The sequence below is a fragment of the Oncorhynchus mykiss genome, chromosome 10 (assembly GCF_013265735.2).
Source record: "Oncorhynchus mykiss isolate Arlee chromosome 10, USDA_OmykA_1.1, whole genome shotgun sequence".
In the NCBI taxonomy this organism is placed as follows: domain Eukaryota; kingdom Metazoa; phylum Chordata; class Actinopteri; order Salmoniformes; family Salmonidae; genus Oncorhynchus; species Oncorhynchus mykiss.
This window is the reverse complement of record NC_048574.1, coordinates 53485386-53512672: the sequence shown is the minus strand read 5'-3', so window position 1 is coordinate 53512672 and position 27287 is coordinate 53485386. Positions and strand designations below refer to the sequence as shown.

The following is a 27287-nucleotide window of genomic DNA, read 5'->3' as shown; positions in this document are numbered from 1 at the left end:
GAAAAAAGAAAAGCCCATAGATGTTGTTGCTACCTTTGGTAAATACACTGAACAAAAATATAAACACAACAGGTAAAGTGTTGGTCCCATGTTTTATGAGCTGAAATAAAACATCTCTGAAATTTTCCATTATTCACAAAAATCATCCTGATTGGCTGGGCCTGGCTCCCCAGTTGGTGGACCTGGCTGCCAAGTGGGTGGGCCTAACCCATCCAAGGCCCATCCATGGCTGCACCCCTGCCCAGTCATGTAAAATCCATAGATTAGGGCCTAATTTATTTATTTAAATTGACTGACTTCCTTATATGAACTGTAACTCAGTAAAATCTTTGAAATTGTTGCATGTTGCGTTTTATCAATTAAACTAGCTCCAGTAGGCTAATATTTTTGAGTGTGAACTGTATTACTGTACTGCAGGGCTGCCCAACCCTCTTCCTGGGGATCTACTGTCCTGTAGGTTTTCAGTCCAACCCAAATTTAGCATATCTGATTCAGCTAGTTAAAAGGTCTTGTTGAGCAGCTAATTAGTAGAATCAGGTGTGTTAAATTAGGTTTGGACTGAAAACCCACAGGATGGTAAATCTCCAGGAAGAGGGATGGGCAGCCTTGCTGTACTGTATTGAACACAGAATACTGTATTATATGGACTGAAATTACACACATCATACAAACCATGATAAACCAGGAGAGAACATGTGATTCTGGTGCAGCGCCTGCGGCCTACAAAGTTAAAAATATAGGCTAGCGAATTTGATTTACATTTTGAAATATAATAGTGCCTATTTGTATAGGCTAATTAGTAGGCTGTCGCATATATACAGTTGAAGTCAGAAGTTTACATACACCTTAGCCAAATACATTTAAACTCAGTTTTTCACAATTCCTGACATTTAATCCTAGTAAAAATTCCCTGTCTTTCGGTCAGTTAGGATCACCACTTTATTTTAAGAATGTGAAATGTCAGAATAATAGTAGGGAGTGATTTACATACTCTCAATTAGTATTTGGTAGCATTGCCTTTAAATTGTTTAACTTGGGTCAAACGTTTCGTGTAGCCTTCCACAAGCTTCCCACAATAAAGTTGGGTGAATTTTGGCCCATTCCTCCTGACAGAGCTGGTGTAACTGAGTCAGATTTGTAGGCCTCCTTGCTCACACACGCTTTTTCAGTTCTGCCCACAAATGTTCTATGGGATTGAGGTTAGGGCTTTGTGATGACCACTCCAATACCTTGACTTTGTTGTCCTTTAACCATTTTGCCACAACTTTGGAGGTATGCTTGGGGTCGTCCATTTGGAAGACCCATAACTTGAAAATGATGTGATATCTTAGAAAATAGAGGTAACTGTCAAAATAAAGGAAACACTTGAGTAAATGAGGGATACAAATTATATTGAAAGCAGGTGCTTCCACACAGGTGTGGTTCCTGAGTTAATTAAGCAATCAAACCAAATGTTGATTGTCACATTGTCACGAGAACTTTCAATCCCAATGATGATAACAATCACTATACCTTTGACCAATTCCCCCTAGGTTGTAAAGCTAGGGTTAATAAAAATTAGGCAAATACTCAGATTATGCAAAATGTTCGTTGTAGTTTATTCATGAGTGCTCTCAAGTCAACCAACATTTGAAGTCTTTATAACCCCCTTTACTCTCTCTCTCTCTCACAGACAGACAGACAGACAGACAGACAATTTTATCACTTTTCTACCAGCCTTGGCAGTTTCTCACCGTTCTTTTCCTCCCCAGATAAGAGAGGCTTTGGAAGTGCCCTCCTGTTGTAGCTATCATGTGTAGTCTACCAGCCTCTGTTTTCCTCACATATTTCTCCCTCTTAACTTGTCCCACATTGGAATATAGTCTTATACGTTTCAGGGTGGAATTCTTTAGCCATTACCTTAAACATATAAATTACCTTATCACACATGCGCCGAATACAACAGGTGTTGTATTCACTTTACAGTGAAATGCTTATAGTCTGGGTAGCCATTTGATCAGCTGTTCAGGAGTCTTACGGCTTGAAGCTGTTATGAATCCGTCTGGCCAGCGGCCTTGTGAATGTTGACCTGTTTAAAAGGTCTTACTCACATCGGCTGCGGAGAGCATGATCACACAGTCGTCCGGAACAGCTGATGCTCTCATGCATGCTTCAGTGTTGCTTGCCTCGAATCTAGCAAAGAAGTCATTTAGCTTGTCTTGCCTCAAAGCGACCATAGAAGTAATTTAGCTTATCTGGTATGCTTGTGTCACTTGGAAACTCGAGGCTGTGTTTCCCTTTGTAGTCTGTAATAGTTTGCAAGCCCTGCCACATCCGACGAGCATCGGAGCCAGTATAGTATGATTCAATCTTAGTCCTGTAATGACGCTTTGCCTGTTTGATGGTTCATCTGAGGGCATAGCGGGATTTCTTATAAGCGTCCGGATTAGAGTCCCACTCCTTGAAAGCGGCAGCTCTACCCTTTAGCTCAGTCCGGATGTTGCCTGTAATCCATGGCTTCTGGTTGGGGTATGTACGTACAGTCACTGTGGGGACGACATCATCGATGCACTTATTGATGAAGACAGTGACTGATGTGGTGTACTCCTCAACGCCATCAGAATAATCCCGGAACATATTTCAGTCTGTGCTAGCAAAACAGTCCTGTAGCTTAGCATCTGCGTCATCTCACCACTTCTTTATTGGCCGAGTCATAGGTGCTTCCAGCTTTAGTTTGCGCTTATAAGCAGGAATCAGGAGGATATAATTATGGTCGGATTTTCCAAATGGGAGAGCGTTGTACGCATCTCTGTGTGTGGAGCAAAGGTGGTAGAGTTTTTTTCCCCTCTGGTTGCACATTTAACATGCTGGTAGAAATGAGGTTAAACGGATTTAAGTTTCCCTGCATTAAAGTCCCTGGCCATTAGGAGCGCCGCCTCTGGATGAGCGTTTTCCTGTTTGCTTATGGCCTTATACAGCTCAATGAGTGCAGACTTAGTGCCAGCATCGGTTTGTGGTGGTAAATAGACCGCTACGAAAAATATAGATAAACTCTCTTGGTAAATAGTGTGGTCTACAGCTTATCATGAGATACTCTACAATAGGCGAGCAAAACCTCAATACTTATTTAATCTCTATGGGACAGTTGCGCTGACGTGTGCTAATGTGATTAGCATGAGGTTGTAAGTAACAAGAAAATTTACCAGGACATAGACATATCTGGTATGGGCAGAAAGCTTATTCTTGTTAATCTAACTGCACTGTCCAATTTACAGGAGCTATTACAGTGAAATAATACCATGCTATTGTTTGATGAGAGTGCACAGTTATGAACTTGAAAATGTATCAATAAACCAATTAGGCACATTTGGACAGTCTTGATACAACATTTTGAACAGAAATGCAATGGTTCATTGAATCAGTCTAAAACTTTGCACATACACTGCTGGCAGCTAGTGGCTAAAATCTAAATTGCACCTAAACTGGAATAATACATTGTGGCCTTTCTCTTGCATTTCAAAATTAAAAGTATTATCTTTTACCAGGTCTAATGTGTTATATTCTCCTACATTCATTTCACATTTCCACAAACTTCAAATTGTTTCCATTCAAACGGTATCAAGAATATACATATCCTTGCTTCAGGTTCTGAGCTACAGGCAGTTAGATTTGGGTATGTAATGTTAGCTAAAAATGGAAAAAATGGTCCTTAAGAGGCCTTAATATTAGATTTTGTACACCGGCTGTTGTTTACAAATATACACAGACCGCCACCCCTTGTCTTACCGGAGGCATATGTTCTATCTTGCCGATGCAGCTTAAACTCTACAAGTTGTATTTTATCCATGTGTCCGTTTAAGGTAATGGCTAAAGAATTCCATAGCCAGTTCAGTTTTTTTTTTTTTTTTTTTTTTTTTTTTTTTTTTACCCCTTTTTCCTCCCCAATTTCGTGGTATCCAATTGTTGTAGTACCTACTATCTTGTCTCATTGCTACAACTCCCGTACGGGCTCGGGAGAGACGAAGGTTGAATGTCATGCGTCCTCCGATACACAACCCAACCAGCCATACTGCTTCTTAACACAGCACGCATCCAACCCGGAAGCCAGCCGCACCAATGTGTCGGAGGCTACACCGTGCACCTGGCAACCTTGGCTAGCGCGCACTGCGCCCGGCCCGCCACAGGAGTCGCTGGTGCGCGATGAGACAAGGAGATCCCTACCGACCAATCCCTCCCTAACCCGGACGACGCTAGGCCAATTGTGCGTCGCCCCACGGACCTCCCGGTCGCGGCCGGTTACGACAGAGCCTGGGCTCTGTGTTGATAGAACTTTGATAGCATTTCCCCAAATTAGATTTTTTTTAAAATCCCCAGCTACAATAAATGCGGCATCAGGATATGTCGTTTCCAGTGGAGGTCCTTGAGGGCCGTCTTGAAGTATCGTCTTGAAGGGGAATATACACGGCTGTGACTATAACCAAAGAGAATTCTCTTGCGAGGTAATACGGTCGTCATTTGATTGTGCGATATTCTATGTCGGGTGAACAAAAGGACTTGAGTTTCTGTACATTATCACAATCACACCACAAGTAGTTAATCATGAAACATACACCACCGCCTTTCTTCTTCCCGGAGAGTTATTTATTCCTGTATGCACAATGTACTGAGAACCCAGCTGGCTGTATGGACGGGGACATTATACCCGGAGAGAGCCATGATTCTGTTTAACAGAGTATGTTACAGTCCCTGATGCCTCTTTGGAAGGAGATCCTCGCCCTGAGCTCGTCTACTTTATTGTGCAGAGACTGAACATTAGTGAGACGTCTACTCCAAATACTTCTTCTCCACCGGGGAAGCAGACTCTGGAATAAGTTCAATTGCCTTGGGGGGTACGATCTAAGAATCCAATTCGGGAAAGTCGTATTCCTGGTTGTAATGCTGGCGAGTTACCGCCGCTCTGATATCCAAAAGTTATTTCCAGCTGTATGTAATAACAAAAAAACCTTCTGGGCTAATGTAAGAAATAACACAGACAAAAAACTAAATCCAGCAAAGTTGCTTAGGAGCTAGAGGCAGAGCTGCCATGTCTGTCGGCGCTATCTTTACTTGTTTGGACCACAGACTTTGTCTTGTACTCAACATGCTACAGCAAGAACAACATATTACCCTGCTGACCACCATCATAGACACAATATCAACTCACCACTGTAGCAGACAAAAGGGAAACTGTCATTGCAGTTCAGTGTAATACTGATAAGACTGATTATTGTATTGAAGTGTGACAGTGCTGATTCAAGTCAATAATGTAGAAAATACATATTCACCACTTGAAGATGAAGGTGCAGTTGTTCCATCTTGAGTGGTTGTAGGTTCAGTTGTTGGGAACATGGCTGTTGTTATACGGTGCACTTGGGAAAGTATTCAGACCCCTTGACATTTTCCACATTTTGTTACATTACAGACTCATTCTAAAATTCAAAAAAATAGTTTTATTCCGTCGTCAATATACATACAATAGCCCATAACAACAAAGCAAAACAGATGTAGAAATTTGTGCAAAAAACCCTCCCCAAAAACACTGAGATATTAAATTTACATAAGAATTCAGACCCTTTACTCAGTACTTAGTTGACGCATCTTTGGCAGCATTTACAGCCTCGAGTCTTCTTGGGTGGGAAACTACAAGCTTGGCACACATGTATTTGGGGAGTTTCTCCCATTATCCTCTGCAGATCCTCTCAAGCTCTGTCAGGTTGGATTGGAAGCATCGTTGCATAGCTATTTTCAGGTCTCTTCAGAGATGTTCGATTGGGTTCAAGTCCGGGCTCTGGCTGGAGCCCTCAAAGACATTGAGACTTTTCCTGAAGCAGCTCCTGCGTTGTCTTGGCTGAGTACAATCTTGGTGGCATCAGTCCAGAGAATCTTGTTTCTCATGGTCTAAGAGTCTTTGGGTGCCTTTTGACAAACTCCAAGCGGGCGGTCATGTGCCTTTTACTGAGGAGTGGCTTCCATCTGGCCACTCTACCATAAAGGCCTGATTGGTGGAGTGCTGCAGAAATGGTTGTCCTGGAAGGCTCTCCCATCTCCACAGAGGAACTCTGGAGCTCTGTCAGAGTGACCATGGGGTTCTCGGTCACCTCCCTGACCAATGCCCCTTTCCCCTGATTGTTCATTTTGGCTGGGCGGCCAGCTCTCGGAAGAGTCTTGGTGGTTCCCAAACTTCCATTTGAGAATGATGGAGGCCACTGTGTTCTTGTGGACCTTCAATGCTGCAGTTCTTGGGGTACCCTTCCCCAGGTCTGTGCCTCGACACAATCCTGTCTCGGAGCTCTACAGATAATTCCGTCAACCTCATGGCTTGATTTTTGCTCTGACATGCTCTTTCAACTGTAGGACCTTTACAGAGCAGGTGTGTGTGCCTTTACAAATCATGTCCAATTAATAGAATTTACCACAGATGGACTCCAATCAAGTTGTAGAAACATCAAGGATGATCAATGGAAACAGCATGCACCTGAGCTCAATTGAGTCTCATAGCAAAGGGTCTGAACACTTATGTAAATAAGTATATGTTTATTTAAAAACCTGTTTTCACTTTGTCATTATAGGATAGTGTTGTAGATTGCTGAGGAAAATGTTACTTGCTGAGGAAAATGGAAAATGTCAATTTTAGAATAAGGCTGCAACAAAACAACATTTGGAAAAGTCAAGGGGTCTGAATACAGTAGTGCAGTGGTTTTGATAAGTTGAGGTTATTGTTGTTACTGGAATGGCTGTAGGTTCAGTTGTCAGCAGTGGTGGTTGTAGGTTTAGCTGTCAGTAGTACAGTAGTTGCAGGTTCAGTTGTCAGTTATCCTTCCTGTTTGGCCCTGTCCGGGGGTGTCCTCGGATGGGGCCACAGTGTCTCCTGACCCCTCCTGTCTCAGCCTCCAGTATTTATGCTGCAGTAGTTTATGTGTCGGGGGGCTAGGGTCAGTTTGTTATATCTGGAGTACTTCTCCTGTCCTATTCGGTGTCCTGTGTGAATTTAAGTGTGCTCTCTCTAATTCTCTCTTTCTTTCTCTCTCTCAGAGGACCTGAGCCCTAGGACCATGCCTCAGGACTACCTGGCATGATGACTCCTTGCTGTCCCCAGTCCACCTGGCCGTGCTGCTGCTCCAGTTTCAACTGTTCTGCCTTATTATTATTTGACCGTGCTGGTCATTTATGAACATTTGAACATCTTGGCCATGTTCTGTTATAATCTCCACCCGGCACAGCCAGAAGAGGACTGGCCACCCTGCATAGCCTGGTTCCTCTCTAGGTTTTGGCCTTTCTAGGGAGTTTTTCCTAGCCACCGTGCTTCTACACCTGCATTGCTTGCTGTTTGGGGTTTTAGGCTGGGTTTCTGTACAGCACTTTGAGATATCAGCTGAAGGGCTATATAAATACATTTGATTTGATCAGTAGTGGTTTAGTTGTTGGAGTCATGGCTGTTTACTTAAAAAAAAATGGAAGATCCATCCTGTGAATTCCGTCAGCAAAAAGGACACTTCTGAAGCACCAAATCAACTGACCACGTTTCCATCCACAGTTATGAGAATAAAGTCTTATCGTAATTTTTTTTTATCACAACAGCGGTGATAGAAACAGGAAGTTTCGGTGTAATTTTATAATTTCCGACAGATCATTTGTCCATTCAACATGGTGGGATGTTTGTCATGGTAAAATTATACTGAACAAAAATATAACATGTAAAGTGTTGGTCCCATGTTTCATGAGCTGAAATAAAAGATCCCTGAAATGTTACAACTTATTTCTCTCAAATGTTGTGTACAAATGTGTTTACATCCATGTTAGTAAGCATTACGCAGGTGCACCTTGTGCTGGGGCCCACTCAAATGTGCAGTTGTGCAACAACAACGCCACAGATGTCTAAAGTTGAGGGAGCATGTAATTGACATGCTGACTGTAGGATTGTCCCCCAGAGCTGTTGCCAGAGAATTGAATGTTCATTTCTCTACCATAAGCCACATCCAACATCATTTTAGAGAATTGGACAGTACATCCAACCGGCCCCACAACCGCAGACCACGTGTAACCATGCCAGCCCAGGACCTCCACATCTGGCTTCTTCACCTGCGGGATCGTCTGAGGCCAATCACCCAGACAGCTGATGAAACTGAGGAGTATTTTTGTCTGTAATAAAGCCCTTTGGGTGGGGAAAAAACTAATTTTGCATGGCTGTGCCCTTGCCCAGTCATGTGAAATTCATAGATTAGGGCCTAATGAATTTATTTCAATTAACTGATTCTTATAGGAACTGTAACTCAGTAAAATAGAAATTGCATTTTGCATTTATATTTTTGTTCGGTATAATTATGCGGGAAATGGCGGTGGAAACGACTATCATATCGAAGTAAATTTGGAGCGATGATATGGTGTGATCCTCCCACTATGACTGGGGAAACCATGCAGTTTATTAGGCCAAATAGTAAATAAATTATGAACTTCACAGGGTGGTGAAAGTGCACAGTGATGAGCTAGATAGATGCTAATTTCCAATTAATATTTTAGGGTCTAATCCTGGTGACATGCTGACCGATGCTTGTCAAATACAAATGTTCTCGCTCTTATACATAATTATCTCGTCATGTAGACCAGACAACTCACACAGCCTAGCCGCATGGTACTGTCAATCTGCCAACTTCTGTCTGTAGTGTCCGAAGGTTTGGGCTACACACATACACACACCTCTACGGAAAGGCGAGACATACATTAACAGGTGTGCCTGTTAAAAGTTAATTTGTGGAATTTCTTTCCTTCTTAATGTATTTGATCCAATCAGTTGTGTTGTGACAAGGTAGGGGAGTATACAGAAGAAGGTATTTTACCAAATAGGGCTAAGTCCATATTATGGCAAGAACAGCTCAAATAAGCATAGAGAAATGACAGTCCATTACTTTGTCATGAAAGTCAGTCAATAAGGAACATTTCAAGAACTTTGAAGGTGTAGTTGCAAAAACCATCAAGCGCTATGATGAAACTGGCTCTCATGAGGACCGCCACAGGAATGGAAGACCCAGAGTTCTGTGCTGTAGAGGATAAGTTCATTAGAGTTGCCAGCCTCTGAAATTGCAGCACAAATAAATGCCTCACAGAGTTCAAGTAACAGACACATCTCAACATCAACTGTTCAGAGACCATGTGAATCAGGCCTTCATGGTCAAATTACTGCAAAGAAACCACTACTAAAATGACACCAATAAGAGACTTGCTTGGGCCAAGAAACACAAGCAATGGACATTAGACCGGTGGAAATTTGTCCTTTGGTCTGGAGTCCAAATTTGAGATTTTTGGTTCTGCCGTGTCTTTGTGAGATGCGGTGTGGGTGAACGGATGATCCCCGCATGTGTATTTCCCACCATAAAGCATGGAGGTGGTGTTATTGTGTGGGGGTGCTTTGCTGGTGACGCAGTCTGTGATTTATTTAGAATTCAAAGTATACTTAACCAGCATGGCTACCACAGCATTCTGCAGTGACACACCATCCCATCTGGTTTGGACTTAGTGGGGCTATCATTTCATTTTCACCTCCAGGCTGTGTAAGGGCTATTTTACCAAGGAGGAGAGTGGCGTGCTGCATCAAATGACCTGGCCTCCACAACCCCCCAACCAAATTGAGATGGTTTGGGATGAGTTGGACCGCAGAGTAAAGGAAAAGCAGCCAACAAGTGCTCAGCATATGTGGGAACTCTTTCAAGACCGTTGGAAAAGCATTCCAGATTAAGCTGGTTGGAGAGAATGCCAAGAGTGTGGAAAGCTGTCAAAGGCAGAGTGGCTATTTGAAAGAATTTCTAATATAAAAGAGATGTAGATTTGTTTAACACTTTTTTGGTTACTACATGATTCCATGTATGTTATTTCAGTCGATTTCTTCACTATTATTCTACAATGTAGAAAACAGTCAAAATAAAAACCTTTGAATGAGTAGGTGTTCTAAAACTTTTGACCGGTAGTGTACATTTTCATCTCTTGATTCATTTCTGTTTTTCCATGTATGAATCTGTTGTTCAATTAATTTCTATGGGCTAATACACTACATGACCAAGAGTATGTGTACACCTGCTCATCTAACATCTCATTCTAAAATAATGGGCATTGATATGGAGTTGGTCCTCCCTTTGCTCCTATAATAGCCTTCACTCTTCTGGGAAGGCTTTCCACTAGATGTTGCAACATTGCTGCGGGGACTTGCTTCCATTCAGCCACAAGACCATTAGTTGGGCACGGGTGTTGGGAAATTAGGACTGGCTCGCAGTCAGCATTCCAATTCATCCCAAATGTGTTCGATGGGGTTGAGGTCTGGGCTCTCTGCAGGCCAGTCAAGTTCTTCCACACCAATCTTGACAAACCATTGCTGTATGGACCTCGCTTTGTGCACAGGGGCATTGTCATGCTGAAACAGGAAAGGGCCTTCCCCAAACTGTTGCCACAAAGTTGGAAGCACAGAATTGTCTAGAATGTCAGTGAATGCTGTAGCGGTAAGACTTCCCTAAACTGGAACTAAGGGGCCTAGCCCAACCATGAAAAAGAGCCCCATCCTCCTGGCATCCGCCAAGCCCATTCGTCCGTCAGACTTCCAGATGAATAGCAATTCATTACTTCAAAGAACGTGTTTCCACTGCTCCAGAGGCCAATGGAGGAAAGCTTTACACCACTCCAGCCAACGCTTGGCATTGCGCATGGTTATCTTAGACTTGTATGCGGCCATGGAAACCCATTTCATGAAGCTCCCGACAAAAGTTAGTGCCGACGTTGCTTCGAGAGGCAGTTTGGAACTCCGTGAGTGTTGCAACAGGACAGATAATTTGTACTCGCTTCAGTACTCTGCGGTCCCGTTCTGTGAGCTTGTGTGGCCTACCACATTGCGTTTTTTCTGTTGTTCCTCCTAGACATTTCCACGTCACAATAAGAGCACTTAAGTTGACCGGGGCAGCTGTATTCTACTGCCAATGTGTGTATTTTACACCTGTCAGAAAAGGGTGTGGGCGACCACCTGCACACAAGGCCAAATTCAATGTTTCATCAAATAATTGTTTTTGATCCCTAAAGGGGTCGTAAACTCAAATCACAAGCTAAATGATCCTTGTTATGACCATCTTAAAACCAATTCCATATGTTAGTTTATTAGAACCCGCCATCATGACTTAACTGATATCTCATTGATGGTAAGACTATCGCAACTGGGGTCTCAGCCATCACTCTTCCCATCTGTACCACAGTCAGTCTCCATCTCAGACCAGCTCTGGCACTAACTAATCTGGACAAGGAAGCTCCTCAAACTTGTCAGAAGTTTCACATTTCTCTCCGATGATCATATGGTTAACTGTTGTGAACTCAAATTCATGTTTACAGTCACAGTACCCCATCAACACTTCATTCTGGGAGCGCCGAGTAAGACTAATATTACCCAGGTAGCAGTATAAGGTTTAATACAGTATACTTTACTGGAAGGGCCACTCTGGCATTAAGGCAGGGGTATAAAACTGAATTGGAAGGCATGAGTCTGCTGGTTGTAATTTCCTTTCAATTAGTAGCCAAACCTCTACAACCAGGTGAGGAAAGTTCCTAACTGATCAATGACCTTGATCAAGGCCTATTTTTTTTCTCCTTAAGATGCACAAGAAACCTAGCCTGGTCACAGATTTGTTCCCAGATCTTTGTACTTTTGCCATTGTCAAGCAACAGGTTTAGCAATGACAAAAAGGCAAACAAATTGTGCTCTATTACACTGGGGCACTCACATTGGGTCATGTCTTTGCTGTCAACCTAGACCAGGGCATTTCTTTGTTAATTTAGTTGCTATATGTAATCTTGATATGACATTTAGGAACATCACCCAACCATGAATGACAAGGCCAAAGGAAGTAACTTGCATTGTAATTTATTGTGGTTTAACAGATTCTTTCCACAGCATGAAGCATACAAAATTCTAGGGCCATTCACACATCGATTTGCAGTACTGCAGTGACAGAAACCCCAAACAGTCTATTGACCCAAGTCCATTAAACATTATATGCCCACAAGTCAAATGCATTGACATGCTGTGTTAGGCCAATATTAATAAAAACCGACCACTGCATTTCAGAAGCCTACGCATATCTGAGATGACTGACTCCCAACACAAACCACATCAATATTGTTCATAGGGTGTGACAGTACACCCAAGGTCAAAAACACCAGTTTTCTTGGCAGGCCTCTTCCTGACCATTGGTCTGGGCCCTTGGAGTAATGGGGGGCATCTGAGGACACCAGGGCCCCACCAGACAATTGAGGGACATGTTGTGGACCAGGTAGTCCAGGATGGCATCCAGAGAACTGCTCACTTTTCCCTGAGGTCTGATGCCCAGGTGGGGGTCAGTGGAACTAAAGTTGTTTAAGATCTGTGAGGCAGAAAGCAGCACACACACAGCCTGCTGCTGGAGGTGGCGGGGGAGATTTTGTAGGCTGCAGGCCAGGGTCAGACAGTTTCTCTGCAGCTGGTGACTCACACTGGGAGAGACATTCAGGCAGTGGATAACCACCCGCTGGAGAAACAGAGGTTATGTACTGCTTTATATATGGTACTTTGCTGAACCATGCAAGCGAACACAACCAATGGTCTGGGAAAAGCAACAGCATGGTTGAGCACAATTCTGTTTTATTTAACATGTTAATTCAGGTACTGAAATGTTTTCAGTAAGGATTTCTCAATTAGCCACTTGAATATGAGCCAATTTCTAGGGAAAGAATTTAAAAACCCCTAGAGCAAGCTTGTAACAGTAATAATCACAGCTTTTAAGACCCATTTCCACCAACAGTACATTAGTAAATAGATTTGATAATACCTCGGTCTCCTCGTCTTCCTTCTCTTGAACGTTACTAGTCCATTCCACCAAGGCGCCAAGATTGTCCTGCACACATTAATTCCATCAGAGGCATAATGGACATTTTGGACTCAAAGTAGCATTTATATTTCAAGAACATGGATTATACTGAATATAAATGCATCATGCAACAATTTCAAAGATAACAGAGTTCATATAAAAGTAGTCAGTCAATTGATATAAATTCATTATTCCCTAATCCATGACATATGGATCTGTTGGGCACAGATATCTTAAACGGGTAGGGGGTGTATCAGAAATCCAGTCAGTATCTGGTGACCACCAGCCTTATGCAGCACAACATCTCCTTCACAGAGTTGATCAAGTGGTTTGTGGCCTGTGGAATGTTGTCCCACTTCAATGGCTGTGCGAAGTTGCTGGATATTGGCGGGAACTGGAACATGCTGCCATACATGTTGATCCAGAGCAACCAAACATGCTCAATGGGTGACATGTCTGGTGAGTATGCAGGCCATGGAAGAACTGGGACATTTAGCTTCCAGGAAGTGTACAGACCCTTGCGACATGGGGCCGTGCAGTATCATGAGGTGATGGCGGTGGGCCTCGGGATCTCGTCATGTATCTGCATTCAAGTTGCCATCAATAAAACTAAATTGCGTTTGTTTTCTGTAGCTTATGCCTGCTCATACCATAACCCCACAGCCACCATGGGACGCACTGTTCACAACATTGACACCAGCAAACCAAATCAGACCAGGACCCCAAACTGACCTGAAACTATTAGGCTACCAAATCCTATTAGTGGGTCCCTCTCCCAAATGGACTTCTAGAGAAACTGGTTTAAGCATCTACCAGGCTTATTACCAAGTGCATGGTGTGCTGAAGCAAGTTGAGGGATTTCTGACCGCAGACTTTGACAAAGCGCATCTTCTCCTCTGCCTGGTGGTATGCTCGTTTACACAGCTTGACCGTGAGGGAAACCAGTCGGACAGGAGAGCTGGACCTGGCGGCGGCAACATCAAAGCCCTTCACAGTCTTGACCTCGTCTTCTAAAGACAGAAGAGTAAGTGTGATGAGAGATTACAAGAGAACACATCAGCTTTCAGTTGCCTTTCATTTGTGTCAGTATAAGTTTCCAGAGGCCTTGGAAAACCATAGTTAAGGTGCAAAACATTGTTGAGTACACTTTGATATGCTGGTGTAAATAGCCCCTCACTTCCATTACGAAATATTTTGCTACATTTCGCTATGGTGTGCCACTAATGCATACACCCCAGCATTAGCATCACTCACCCATCTCTTCATCGGTCGGAGGAAGGGCTTGGTCCACCAGGGCTTCTGACAGGCTCAGTGCATTTTCCAGTCCAATACTAACCAGCTGGACAGCATGTTCCAGGGACACAATATTGGCTCTCCCACCACTTGCGCCTTTTGTCATCGCAACCAATCCAGTCAGGGTGTAATACATGCAGTTCTTTGCTCCGTAGACAGCAATGACTACAGCATCTTTGGCCTCCATCATTATATTCTTCACATCTGAAACAATCTGGGTGATAATGACAAACAGAAATAGTTCTTACAATAATAAAAAAATTATATTTGTCACAAAGGACAGCCAATAGAGGATTGGGACATATTTGAAGATTGAATTCACCTGCTGTGAAGGCTGTTGAAGCACTGGCAATGTACTCTCAAGCTTATCCAGGCCTTTGCATGCAAGATCATTCACAACAGAAACTGTGGGAGCACAGCATAGGGGTTGGATTTGGTGTGAGAGAATTGTCACAGTTCAAGCCCTGGTTTGGCCTAAAGTGATTCCATAAGTGGAAAAACTTGAAAGGTGACAGAGTACTTACTTTGGGGCTCCAGCTTAATGATGATGGGGGTGGCACTGTTACAGGCTACGGAGGATAAGGTCGTCACACTAATCTCCACCACTTTACACAACGATCGGATGTAGGGGTGGTTGTGCTTGGTGTCACAATACAAGACAGATACGAGTGCACACGCTGAACTAACCATGGGGAGATTAGCCAAACGAAAGACCACATTCTGTCAAGGAACAAACCAAAAATTGTAACCACAAGTCATGACTAATAAAAATACCTATGACCAATGCAAAAAACACTTTCACTGGGTATGGCTACTTTAGATCGTCAGTGCTCTCACTAACATTAAGAAAGCAGTTAATATAGCTAGAACATGGTTGAGTAGTAGGAATACAAAGCATAGGGAACATGTGCTGTCTAGGCCTAGTGGCTGGGGACAAGAAGGTAAATTTAACCAACCTGACTGGAGTTAAGATTCCCAGGCATCATATTTGGCCCTATTAGATTAGGTAATTTAAATGTATATAATTTGACAATACATTTAATTTCAAATTTACATGAGAAAAGAGATGGTTCAAAGTATAAATGCTACCTGAGAAACTACATATTTTGCTTTATAAATTGTGGCTTTGTCTATTCACCTGCCAAACTTTTACCTGCATGTTCTTCGTAAAACCACATTCTTTCTTGCGATGTCCCTTGCACCATGGCGTAATGACGATAGAATTGGTCAGCAAAATTAATATGTTAAGGCTAATCGCAAAGAAAACGCAAACAGGGTGGATCCCTATAGTATGAAGTGGTGTCCTCTCCTTTGCCTTATCGGTCCTATGAATGAAATGCGACAGCTGAAACCCAATTCCTGATATATATTCATTAGGCTATCGCGTCACCTGTTGTTTCACCCCATAATTAGTGACTATGAATCAGTGTAGACGAGGAAAGGAAGACGTTTGAGATGCGCGCGCATGCACACAAGCGATGTCAATTACACTTTGAAGGATGACTGTGTGTGTTTGTTTTTTTGCTTGCCACTTAAATTATCTCATACATATAACTTTCTAGGTGATATAAATGCCCACCTGACCTACCACCTCCAATTTTGTTGAGGACACTGGGACTCAATCAGATGGTGTAAACATGATGACCCAGTGCTTATGCCAGATCTGCGCCTGCAGATAAGACTTTTTTCAAGTAGCCTTTTGCCGAAAAAGTGAAAGCTTCATGGTAGGCTAGCTATCAACTTTGGCAAATTACAATTCTGTGTCGTGGAACGAGTAAATTGTTTACTATTGTCATGCCGTTAAATTTACATTTACATCCATAAAGAATTTTTTCTAATTGCTTTTTTGCATAATTTCCTAGGAGTGACATCACTTCCTAACACAGCCTAATCACGGCTACAGCTGATAATTGTTTATGCAATCGTAGTCCAATTAGAATTTTGTAGTTCATGTTATTGTTCATATTCTTTGGTTATTAGGTTTACTCATTAAATTGTTGGGAGCATACTTAGGTAGCCTGGGTTTCACTGTTTGTTTGTGGGTGATTGTCTATGTTGATTGCTTGTGTCAATCACAGTTCTCATTTAGCTTCACGGTCGTTATTTGTTTTGTATAGTGTGTTTCAGTGTTCAGTGTTTTTGTCATTAAATATCAAGATGAACACAAACCACGCCGCATTTTGGTCCTCCTCTCCTTCCCAGGAAGAATATCGTGACAGTTGAAATCATTTGAGTCTGTGGAGAGTAGTTTGACAGAAGTCTCTGGTTGTGTAAGTCCCTGGTTGTCAACCAGAGGTCACAATGTACTTAGTAGTTATGGTAGTAGGCTTTCTTTGTTCTGGAAGTGTTCATTAGACTGGATCCATAAGAGTACCACACGGTGGTGTGAGGGAAATGTTCTTCCCCTCTCGTCTTCATTAGATTGGTTCCTTCAAAGTTACACTCGCGGTGGTCCTCGGTCGAGCTTACTAGACTAAAGTACTTAAACAAATGCAGACTGAATGTTCCAATGTCGTCTTTATCTTCTTAACTCGAGAGTTTGAATCTTACCATTTTATGGTCTAGTAGAGTCTAACCATTCTTGACGTCCGGCTCAACACCGTCCATATACTGGTCTCAATGGTTGATTATTTATGGTACAGCTAGACATGCCAGTAGCAACCCGGCAATGTAGTGGTCTATAGAGATTTCTTCTTCTCTGTTGAAAGTTTCAGAGTTTCTAACCATTTCGTACTTTTCAGCTCACGCTGTCGGTCACACTGGTCTTTAGTTTTAAACCATTTCTCAGCCGTGTAGCCACTGTCTAATATGTTAATTCTTCAGCGCGTCCTTTTAAGCACTTGCCTTGGAGGGCGGTCCCATCACGTTGCACCAATGTCTGTGCTCACGTGTGCATGGTTACTGACTTGGCAAAAGTCTATATAAAAAAACATTATCTCATTTAGAAGGCTACAATCACATTTCATCTTCTCACAAATAGTTTAATATATTACAACATTTAGACAACCTGACCCCTTGAATGCATACACTTTCAGAAATAGTTATTTCATTATATCGTCCTTAACGATATCACAAAACAACAACTGATAGGATATGATTATAGTTTAAGTCCCACCAACCATTTCCCACATTATTTCCATTAGAAATATTATTTTAATGTCCAACCTTTTGATGTTACAGCACTGCAAAATCTCTCTCTGTTGTAACAAGGATTTTTTACTTCCATTTCTGCAAAGTGGGAGAGAGAGTTCCTGCGAGGTATTTACGACCGTCAAAAACTGTCCAACTCCCACAAGAGAGGGGGGCTCTTGAAACCTTTGGTTAGCTGGCACCTTTGATCTCCATCCAGGAGGGCAAGTCATGACAACTCTAAAGCCTTGACTGAAGCCAATTACCAACACTGGTTCCTGATAAAAACGAATTATTTCAAAGTGGAAGAATAAAATAAATGTGTTCTGAAAAAAATGCATTGTGGTTGAAATGCTACATCATTACCAAACAAATAAGAAAATGTATAAAATCTGTGGAAATATGACATTTCTACACAGCTGTATAAAAGCATAATAACCATTCTCCAGCCATATAGTAAATAATGAAAAGTTACAAAAGGTTGGCCTACAGTAGTCTACAATATGGATTAATGATGTTCCTAGACTAATATCCATTATAGCTTCACAAGTTTAATTATTTATATGTATGGGCAAAATGGAACCACACATGCACGGGTTGGACGCACACACTTCAACAGGCCAATGTCTGTGATACGAATATGGGTGTTTGGGGGCAACCTTGCAACAATATCTATGTTTCCATTAATTTGTCCAGTGATTTTATTGTCGAGATTTAAAAAGTTGGCATAGAAAATAGTTGCGACAATTGCCTTCTAGGGTGCATTTCAGAGGAGGCTGGTGGGAGGATCTACAGGAGAATTGGCTCATTGTAATGTTTAGAATGGAATAAATGTAATGGAGACATGTGTCTCCAAGTGTGCCATATATTCCACTCCACCCATTACAATGTGTCTGTCCTCCTACAGCTCGTCCCACCATCCTCCTCTAAAATGCACCCTATAAGGCAATTGTTGCATCTATTTTCTATGCAAACATTTTTTTAACTATCTTGTGTCGATAATAACAGCTGGACCAAATGACCTTACACCTAAAGTGTCAAATAAAAATGTGGTGGGTTAAGTGTTTGCATTACCCATTTACGCAAATTGGCATTAATAAATTGACTGTTTAATGTCTCAGGTAGCCCGCAAAAGCCAGCATGGATAGAATACAATAATTGACAAATATTTGCCATGTTCTAATAACTCATATGTCATTGGAAACCTGCCTAGTGTATCGCCAACATTTCATTGGGAGAATCTCAATTACATAAACTCAGCAAAAAAAGAAAAGTCCCATTTTAAGGACCCTGTCTTTCAAATATAATTAGTAAAAATCCAAATAACTTCACAGATCTTCATTGTAAAGGGTTTAAACACTGTTTCCCATGCTTGTTCAAAAAACCATAAACAATTAATGAACATTCCCTGTCCCTGTTAACGATCGTTAAGACACTAACAGCTTACAGATGGTAGGCAATTAAGGTCACAGTTATGAAAACTTAGGACACTAAAGAGGAATTTCTACTGACTCTGAAAAACACCAAAAGAAAGATGCCCAGGGTCCCTGCTCATCTGTGTGAACATGCCTTAGGCATGCTGCAAGGAGGCATGAGTACTGCAGATGTGGCCAGGGCAATAAATTGCAATGTCCGTACTGTGAGACGCCTAAGACAGCGCTACAGGGAGACAGGATAGACAGCTGATCGTCCTCGCAGTGGCAGACCCTGTGTAACTACACCTGCACAGGATCGGTACATCCGAACATCACACCTGCGGGACAGGTACAGAATGGCAACAACAACACCCCAAGTTACACCAGGAACGCACAATCCCTCCATCAGTGCTCAGACTGTCTGCAATAGGCTGAGAGAGGCTGGACTGAGGGCCTGTAGGCCTGTTGTAAGGCAGGTCCTCACCAGACATCATTGTCAACAACATCGCTTATGGGCACAAACCCACCGTTGCTGGACTAGACAGGACTGGCAAAAAGTGCTCTTCACTGACGAGTCGCGGTTTTGTCTCACCAGGGGGGATGGTCGGATTCATGTGTATCATCGAAGGAATGACGTTACACCAAGGCCTGTACTCTGGAGCGGGATCGATTTGGAGGTGGATGGTCCGTCATGGACTGGGGTGGTGTGTCACAGCATCATCGGACTGAGCATGTTGTTATTGCAGGCAATCTCAAAGCTGTGCATTACAGGGAAGACATCCTCCTCCCTCATGTGGTACCCTTCCTGCAGGCTCATCCTGACATGACCCTCCAGCATCCATGTGTGATTTCCTGCAAGACAGGAAATTCAGTTTTCTGCCATGGCCAACAAAGAGCCTGGATCTCAATCTCATTGAGCACGTCTGGGACCTGTTGGATCGGAGGGTGAGGGCTAGGGCTATTCCCCCCAGAAATGTCAGGAAACTTGCAGGTGCCTTGGTGGAAGAGTGGGGTAACATCTCACGGCAAGAACTGTCAAATCTGGTGCAGTCCATGAGGAGGAGATGCACTGCAGTACTTAGTGCAGCTGGTGGCCACATCAGATACTGACTGTTATTTTTGATTTTGAACCCCCCTTTGTTCAGGGACACATTATTCCATTTCTGTTAGTCACATGTCTGTGGAACTTGTTCAGTTTATGTCTCAGTTGTTGAATCTGTTATGTTCATACAAATATTTACACATGTTAAGTTTGCTTAAAATAAACGCAGTTGACAGTTAGAGGACGTTTCTTTTGTTGCTGAGTTTACTTCTCAAGTCCTTTCTCTGCTCTCCTCGCCTCCTTCTCAAACCCATTGAAGGAGAAGGTCAGAGGGGTGGAACCTCTGGATTTCTCATCCAATGGGTTTTGAGGAGGAGGTGATGAGAGAGGATGTGAGGAGAATGTAATTTAAATTCTACAATTGTATGGGGGGAGGTCCATTTGCTGGTTTATTTTCAAGAGGACAAGAGAGGAAGAGAAAGAGAGTCCCAACTTGGCAGAAAATCTGTCTCCCTTCAGTAGGTAGCGTTTTTATCCTGTTAGAGCTTTTGTGCTAAATCCACTGCTCTGTTTCAAGAGAAACTTTACGGTCATGTCGCAGCAGTTTATAGGATGGATATTCTAAGATGTGGGAAGTGTGCAGGAGGGCATGGGATAGAGGATTGTGTAGCTTCGGTGGATAAAGTTGTGTGAGTCAACTGTAGGGGTGCCCATGTTGCTGGGGTTCGGGAGTGTCCGGTGCGAGAGAGGCAGGTGGAGGTGGCTAGAGTCAGAGTAGTGCAGAAGGTGTTGTCGTCAGTGAAGAAAGTAGAGGATGATGGGTCAAAGTGTGAGTAGTATATCTGTGCCATCCCCCAGGGATAGGCCAATGAGTGATATATGCTTCAGTAAGGTTGGCTTCTTAGCGTTCATAGCAATGGTTGTACCGCAGAAATGGAATGTAAATCACAGAAAATAGATGTTGTGGTGGCAGCTACAGATAAGTGTTTAGGTGTGTTGAGTGGCTCTATCTGGATGGGACACCATCCTCCCAGGCCACAGGAGCAGATAGAGTCAAAGTAGTGGGATGGGGGTAGTGGGTTTTTAATGAGTGTAGGGTTAGTTGGGTGATTTTTTTTGTATACTTTTTTTGTTACATTGTATTTTAAATAATAATAATAATAAAAAAATGTATCACAAAGTATAATGAATTTATATGAAAGTCCAGTTGGGGGCGGCAATGCAACATATTGGATGTCAACAGCTGTTAAAGAAGATGCAGAAGATGGCATTTTTCGTTGTTTTGCCTACCAGGCAAGGAGTTTTTGTATGAAAGTCAATGAGAGAGTGTTTAATTTGGTCAACAAAACATGTATGGCTTGTTTGTGAGGTTTATTTGATCGAATAGAAGTTAAGTTGTTAAGAGTATATTGATATAAGTAGGACACAAATAAATAAACGTTATGTCTCGAGATGGCAATGCATAATAATGGGATGATGCTAGTAGCATGGCTCCTAGGGCTGTTGCGGTGACAGAATTACCGCCACACCGGTCACGACCAGAGTAAAATTCTATGTGACCGTTGAGTCATGGTAATCTCCTTTTATGCAAGGTGGACTTATGTCAATCAGTAAAGCCATTTGAAAAACCTGTCAACTAGGTATTGTAACTAATCTACAGGCTACAACAAGGCCATTGAAATATTTAATACGTTTCAGAAATCACATGCAGGATGAGCAGTGCACCGTCCCCTAACTTTGTGCTCTCATAGTTTAGAGGCAATGCTCTGTCTCTCCTTCTCGCCTATCCAAAATCATAATTACAACTATTGATAAATTAGTGCCTGCCATCCTGTCTGTCATCTGGTCACTGCTGCCAAAGAGAGGGTGAAGTATTTGCTAGCTTCCCCACGTCGATAGCTCTCACTTACTTAGCTTAGCCTTTCCTAGCTAACTAGCATGCTAATATTCACTCACAGTAGTTTCACCATTCATAACTCATAAAACTCTGTAGTCTCACCGAAAACTTCTTCTGATTTTTCCTCGTCGCCAAATGTTGTATCTTGAATAGCTCAGGAAGATCCTCAGGACCTCAGACTGGGGTGAAGGTTCATCCTCCAACAGGACAACGACCCTAAGCACACAGCCAAGACAATGCAGGAGTTGTTTCGGGACAAGTTTCTGAATATCCTTGAGTGGCTCCCCAAATACAGTTATGCCAAGCTTGTAGCATCATACCTAAGAAGACTTGAGGCTGTAATTGCTTCAACAAAGTACTGAGTAAAGGGTCTGAATACTTATGTAAATGTGAAATTTCTGGTTTTTATTTCAAATAAAATTGCAAAAAATGTGAAAAATCTGTTTTTGCTTAATCATTATGGGGTGTGTAGATAGATGAGGGGGAAAAAACAGTTTAATCAATTTCAGAATTAGGCTGGGGTCTGAATACTTTCCGAATATACTGTATTTCTGGGTGATTTAAGATGTTTTATTTGTGCTTGCCAATGACTGTGTTTTTGTATTTTAATGTGTGTATTTATATGTAATATAATAATAATATATGTAATATTATACAGGGCTCAATATGTCTTCCCTGTTAAAATAAAGGTTAAATAAAAAAGGCTTAAGAGGCCAATAACAAATTTAAATTCAATTTGGCAAAATTGCAATATGATGCTCCCAATGACTTTATGTTTAAGGTACATATTTCTCAAGGCAATAGGCATTGAGTTGGCCGATGCTTTGTTATGTTACCGCTGCTAAACATGCTAGGTAGAGAAAACACCAGAGATGTAGCTGTAAAAAAAAGGGATAGGTAAATGCTGTTCACGTGAACATATATTTTCAATGCATTTTTCTGCGATAGGTGGGTGAGTAAAGGCTGGCGCAAGATAAGTGTGCAAACGGCATTGACCCTGCATTACACCACTGGATGTCACTGTGGCTTATTCTCTATCTTAACTGGCGATGCATTTAGAGTTGGAACACTATAGCGAACAATGTAAATAGTAAAACATGTAGCCGAGTTTAAATATGCAACAGATAATGCAGGCTTTTACACAAGATCAGAGAATGCAGATATGCAGAGCAAATGAAAATAATGTTTGAATCTGGACTTGTGAACTGCCCTGCAGGTCTGCAGTAACATTTATTTGTAACTGCATTTGATTTATTGACTGCGATAATGGTTGTCTTCTTTGCATGTCCCAGGTCTGGAACGTAAAGACCACAGAATGCACCCACATATTCAAATTGCTGGTCAACAATGTGATTCTACTTTACAAGAACCCTGAACACTTTGTGGTGTCCAACTGCTTCAACACTGTGCTCATCATGAACATGCAGGGTCAGGTGATCCTAAATCCTCTGATGACCTTTTTATTGGTGATACATTTATTTGGTTTTGCACTTGTAATATAACATTCTTTAGGCATTATTTACCCAAAAGTCAGTGTAAGTGTTCAAAAGAACATCAGTGTACATGTGTGTGTGTGTGAGGGAAAGAGGGGCGTAGTCTGCTATGCGGAGGCTTCCAGCAGCAGACATAACTTGGTGATGGGCCTGCAACATGTGGTGGTCTGTGTTCTCACCTGTACTTGCCTAACCAGCCCTCTGGAGTCTGGGGTGGTTTGTGTGACTTGCCCCATGATCCACGAGTCATCCATGATAAGAACTAGGTCCCCAGGGACAACGTTTCTTATTTTTCATGAAGATACTCTTTGGTCTACCTCTTCCAGAACAAGTATGACATATATTGCACCTGCTGCCATCTCCTTCTGGCATAACAGTCATCCGGCTTAAGCACTTCTGGGGGAATAGATGGTTTGGCGTTTAGAAGAAGATGGTTGGGGTGAGAGGCTCCAAATCATTAGGGTCACTATATGTTTTAGTGATAGGCCTGTCATTGATGATTGACTTGGGTTGGCGCCCCCTCTTGGGTTGTGCCGTGGCGGACATCTTCAACCAACAATTTACCATCCTGAGACAAGGCCGATGATAGCCCATCATCGGCCTTGTCTCAGGATGCTAAATTGTTGGTTGAAGATATCCCTCTAGTGGTGTGGGGGCTGTGCTTTGGCGAAATGGGTGGGGTTATATCCTGCCTGTTTTGCCCTGTCCGGGGGTATCGTTGGATGGGGCCACAGTGTCTCCTGACCCCTCCTGTCTCAGCCTCCAGTATTTATGCTGCAGTAGTTTATGTGTAGGGGGAGCTAGTGATAGTCTGCTATATCTGGAGTATTTCTCCTGTCTTATCCGGTGTCCTGTGTGAATTTAAGCATGCTCTCTCTAATTCTCTCTCTCATTCTCTTTCTTTCTCTCGGAGGACCTGAGCCCTAAGACCATGCCTCAGGACTACCTGGCCTGATGACTCCTTACTGTCCCCAGTCCACCTGGCCGTGCTGCTGCTCCAGTCTCAACTGCTCTGCCTGTGGCTATGGAACCTTGACCTGTTCACCGGATGTGCTACCTGTCCCATACCTGCTGTTTTCTACTCTCTAGAGACAGAAGGAGTGGTAGAGATGCTATAAAAAGCCAACTGACATTTACACCTGAGGTGCTGACTTGTTGCACACTCGACAACCACTGTGATTATTATTATTTGACTCTGCTGGTCATCTATAAACATTTGAACATGTTCTGTTATAATCTCCACCCGGCACAGCCAGAAGAGGACTGGTCACCCCTCATAACCTGGTTCCTCTCTATGTTTCTTCCTAGGTTCTGGCCTTTCTAAGGAGTTTTTCCTAGCCACCGTGCTTCTACACCTGCATTGCTTGCTGTTTGGGGTTTTAGGCTGGGTTTCTGTACAGCATTTTGTGACGTCAGCTGATGTAAGAAGGGCTTTATAAATAAAATTGATTGATTGACTCTACTTCACAGGACAGGGGTCATCATCCATTGCCTGCTGAAGCATTATGGCACTAAGAACTTTTCTGATTGTACTTATCTGTCTCTCCCAAATACCACCATGGTGAGATCCATTGGGAGGGTTAAATATCCATGTGATACCTTTTTGAGAGGGTTGTCCTGTATCTGAGCATCATCCAGGCCCTGAATCACCTCTTTAAGCTCATGCTCTGCTCTGACAAGTAGTAGTGAGGGTAGTAAGTTTTAAGTTCCTCGGCGTACACATCACGGACAAACTGAATTGGTCCACCCACACAGACAGCGTTGTGAAGAAGGCACAGTAGCGCCTCTTCAAGCTCAGGAGGCTGAAGAAATTTGTCTTGTCATCAAAAGCACTCACAAACTTCTACAGATGCACAATCGAGAGCATCCTGTCGGGCTGTATCACCGCCTGGTACGGCAACTGCTCCACCCACAACCGTAAGGCTCTCCAGAGGGTACTGAGGTCTGCACAACGCATCACCGGGGTCAAACTACCTGCCCTCCAGGACACCTACACCACCCAATGTCACAGGAAGGCCATAAAGATCATCAAGGACAACAACCACCCGAGCCACTGCCTGTTCACCCCGCTATCATCCAGAAGGCGAGGTCAGTACAGGTGCATCAAAGCAGGGACCGAGAGACTGAAAAACAGCTTCTATCTCAAGGCCATCAGACTGTTAAACAGCCACCACTAACATTGAGTGGCTGCTGCCAACACACTGACTCAACTCCAGCCACTTTAATAATGGGAATTGATGGGAAATGATGTAAAATATATCACTAGCCACTTTAAACAATGCTACCTAATATAATGTTTACATACATTATTCATCTCATATGTATATGTATATACTGTACTCTATCATCTACTGCATCTTTATGTAATACATGTATCACTAGCCACTTTAAACTATGCCACTTTGTTTACATACCCTACATTACTCATCTCATATGTATATACTGTACTCGATACCATCTACTGCATCTTGCCTATGCCGTTCTGTACCATCACTCATTCATATATCTTTATGTACATATTCTTTATCCCTTTACACTTGTGTGTATAAGGTAGTAGTTTTGGAATTGTTAGGTTAGATTACTCGTTGGTTATTACTGCATTGTCGGAACTAGAAGCACAAGCATTTCGCTACACTCGCATTAACATCTACTAACCATGTGTATGTGACAAATACATTTAATTTGATTTGATTTATCCGAGCAGGTATAACCTTCACTTGTCCTCTCCTGGCAACAAACCTTCTGATAGCATCTATGAGTCAGTGTCCAATGAATGTGTCACTTCTATATGTACAGCTCTTATGAGAGGGGGGTTACCTGGGGAGTTCTGAGATAACGGAATGCATGAAAAAAACAATACTTTATGATGAAGCATTGCATTCATATCATCGCATTTGCGTAGTGCCATAGAGCAGTAGAGTAGACACACTTACAGAAGTTGCACACATGGGGTACATTTTTAGTAGCATAACGTTCAGAAAATGTTGGCCTTTTATAAATGCATTTCATGCAATTCTACGTCAATTTACATGACTGCAGACTTTGGAAGAATCTTTGTCAATACCACGCAAATTATTGAAATGGCAGGCTACTTTGACAGAGACTAAATAAATGTTAAGTGCAACGCTTGAGAGATGAGAGTTCAGGCTCATGTCTATTGGAGCAGAGAGGGAAAGAGATCATAGAAAGTGAATCTCATTCTAGTTATGTGAGAAATACTGGCGCACTTCTCACGCAGCCACCGGTCTCAAACATATACTATGCCCACATACTCTAACTTAGCTGTGGGGCTTTACAAGTCTGAATTTCTTATAGCCTAATTTTCAAGACATCAATGTCCAGCAACATTTTTAGGCATCACTGCAGAAACCCCCGCCATGCATTTGCACACATAGATGTGGGGCTTACAAGACTCGAATTTCATATACTTTTCCAAGACATCAATGTAGCAGTAGAACAAACATATCACAATAATTTGATTTGAAGCGCATATTCAGATTAGCGTCACAGTACAGAACAAGTTTGTAAGGGAAAAAGATGTTCCTACCTTAGTTATCCAAAACCTCCCAGAACACAGCCATTTTCTCGTGTGTCTTCTCCTCCATATTTCTTGTTTTGCTCCTGGTGTCTGTGACACATCTGTGTCCTTTAGCAATCCATGACCTCACATAGAGGACTGGGTTGAATTGGGTCAGGGGTGGGCCAATTAGCTTCAGAAGGTGTAGCCCTGATATGGTGGAGGTATGCAGAGAGGCGCAGGTGCAAATCAGATTAATTTGAGAAAATCCCTGCTCGCATTCTGCACTGAAGATGGGGATGGTGCTGACCGTCATTAACAGCTCTTTACGTCCATCTGGAATGTATCCTTTATCATTACCATTAGTGTCCCTGTACTGCCTGTAGGCCCGTATGAGTATGACCATACGTGGACTGTCAATGCCAAACCGCTGGTAGAGAGATTCTATCTGTTTCTCCATACAGGGCTCCTGCGTCCTCCGGCCAGTATTGCAGGCAAAGCACCTTCAGCTTCTCTATGAACTGGCTGTATCCTGTATTGTCCACTGCTCGTCCTCCTTGAGAGAACACTCTAGCCTCCATGTTCCTTGCCAAACTCTTGAAAAATTCCCTCTG

General features: G+C 42.6%; 1 protein-coding gene across 5 annotated transcripts; it reads right to left on the bottom strand.

Moving 5' to 3' along the window:
- Positions 1–11889: 11889 nt before the first annotated feature.
- On the bottom strand, positions 11890–16969 carry LOC110534270 (perilipin-2). Of its 5 annotated transcripts, none has more exons than XM_036933368.1 (8): positions 15319–15583; positions 15137–15174; positions 14705–14900; positions 14503–14585; positions 14142–14394; positions 13713–13894; positions 12849–12914; positions 11890–12548 (listed from the first exon to the last, which is right to left on the bottom strand). In XM_036933368.1, the coding sequence occupies exons 1-8, from the start codon at positions 15383–15385 to the stop codon at positions 12192–12194; spliced, it is 1242 nt and encodes a 413-aa protein (XP_036789263.1). In that variant the 5' UTR covers positions 15386–15583; the 3' UTR covers positions 11890–12191. The 5 variants fall into 5 exon arrangements, with proteins under 5 accessions (XP_036789263.1, XP_021474704.2, XP_021474705.2 ...); XM_021619029.2 differs by having other exon boundaries at positions 13713–13897; positions 15319–15566; XM_021619030.2 differs by having other exon boundaries at positions 13713–13897; positions 15334–15565.
- Positions 16970–27287: the final 10318 nt, after the last annotated feature.

Coding starts and splice junctions, on each gene's coding strand:
- LOC110534270 (XM_021619029.2), bottom strand. CDS start 15,385: ATGGTGCAAGGGACATCGCAAGAAAGAATGTGGTTTTACGAAGAACAT. Junction 15,175..15,318: donor TGCAGGTAAAAGTTTGGCAG/GTGAATAGACAA, acceptor CTAATCTAATAG/GGCCAAATATGATGCCTGGG. Junction 14,901..15,136: donor GGAATCTTAACTCCAGTCAG/GTTGGTTAAATT, acceptor GTTCCTTGACAG/AATGTGGTCTTTCGTTTGGC.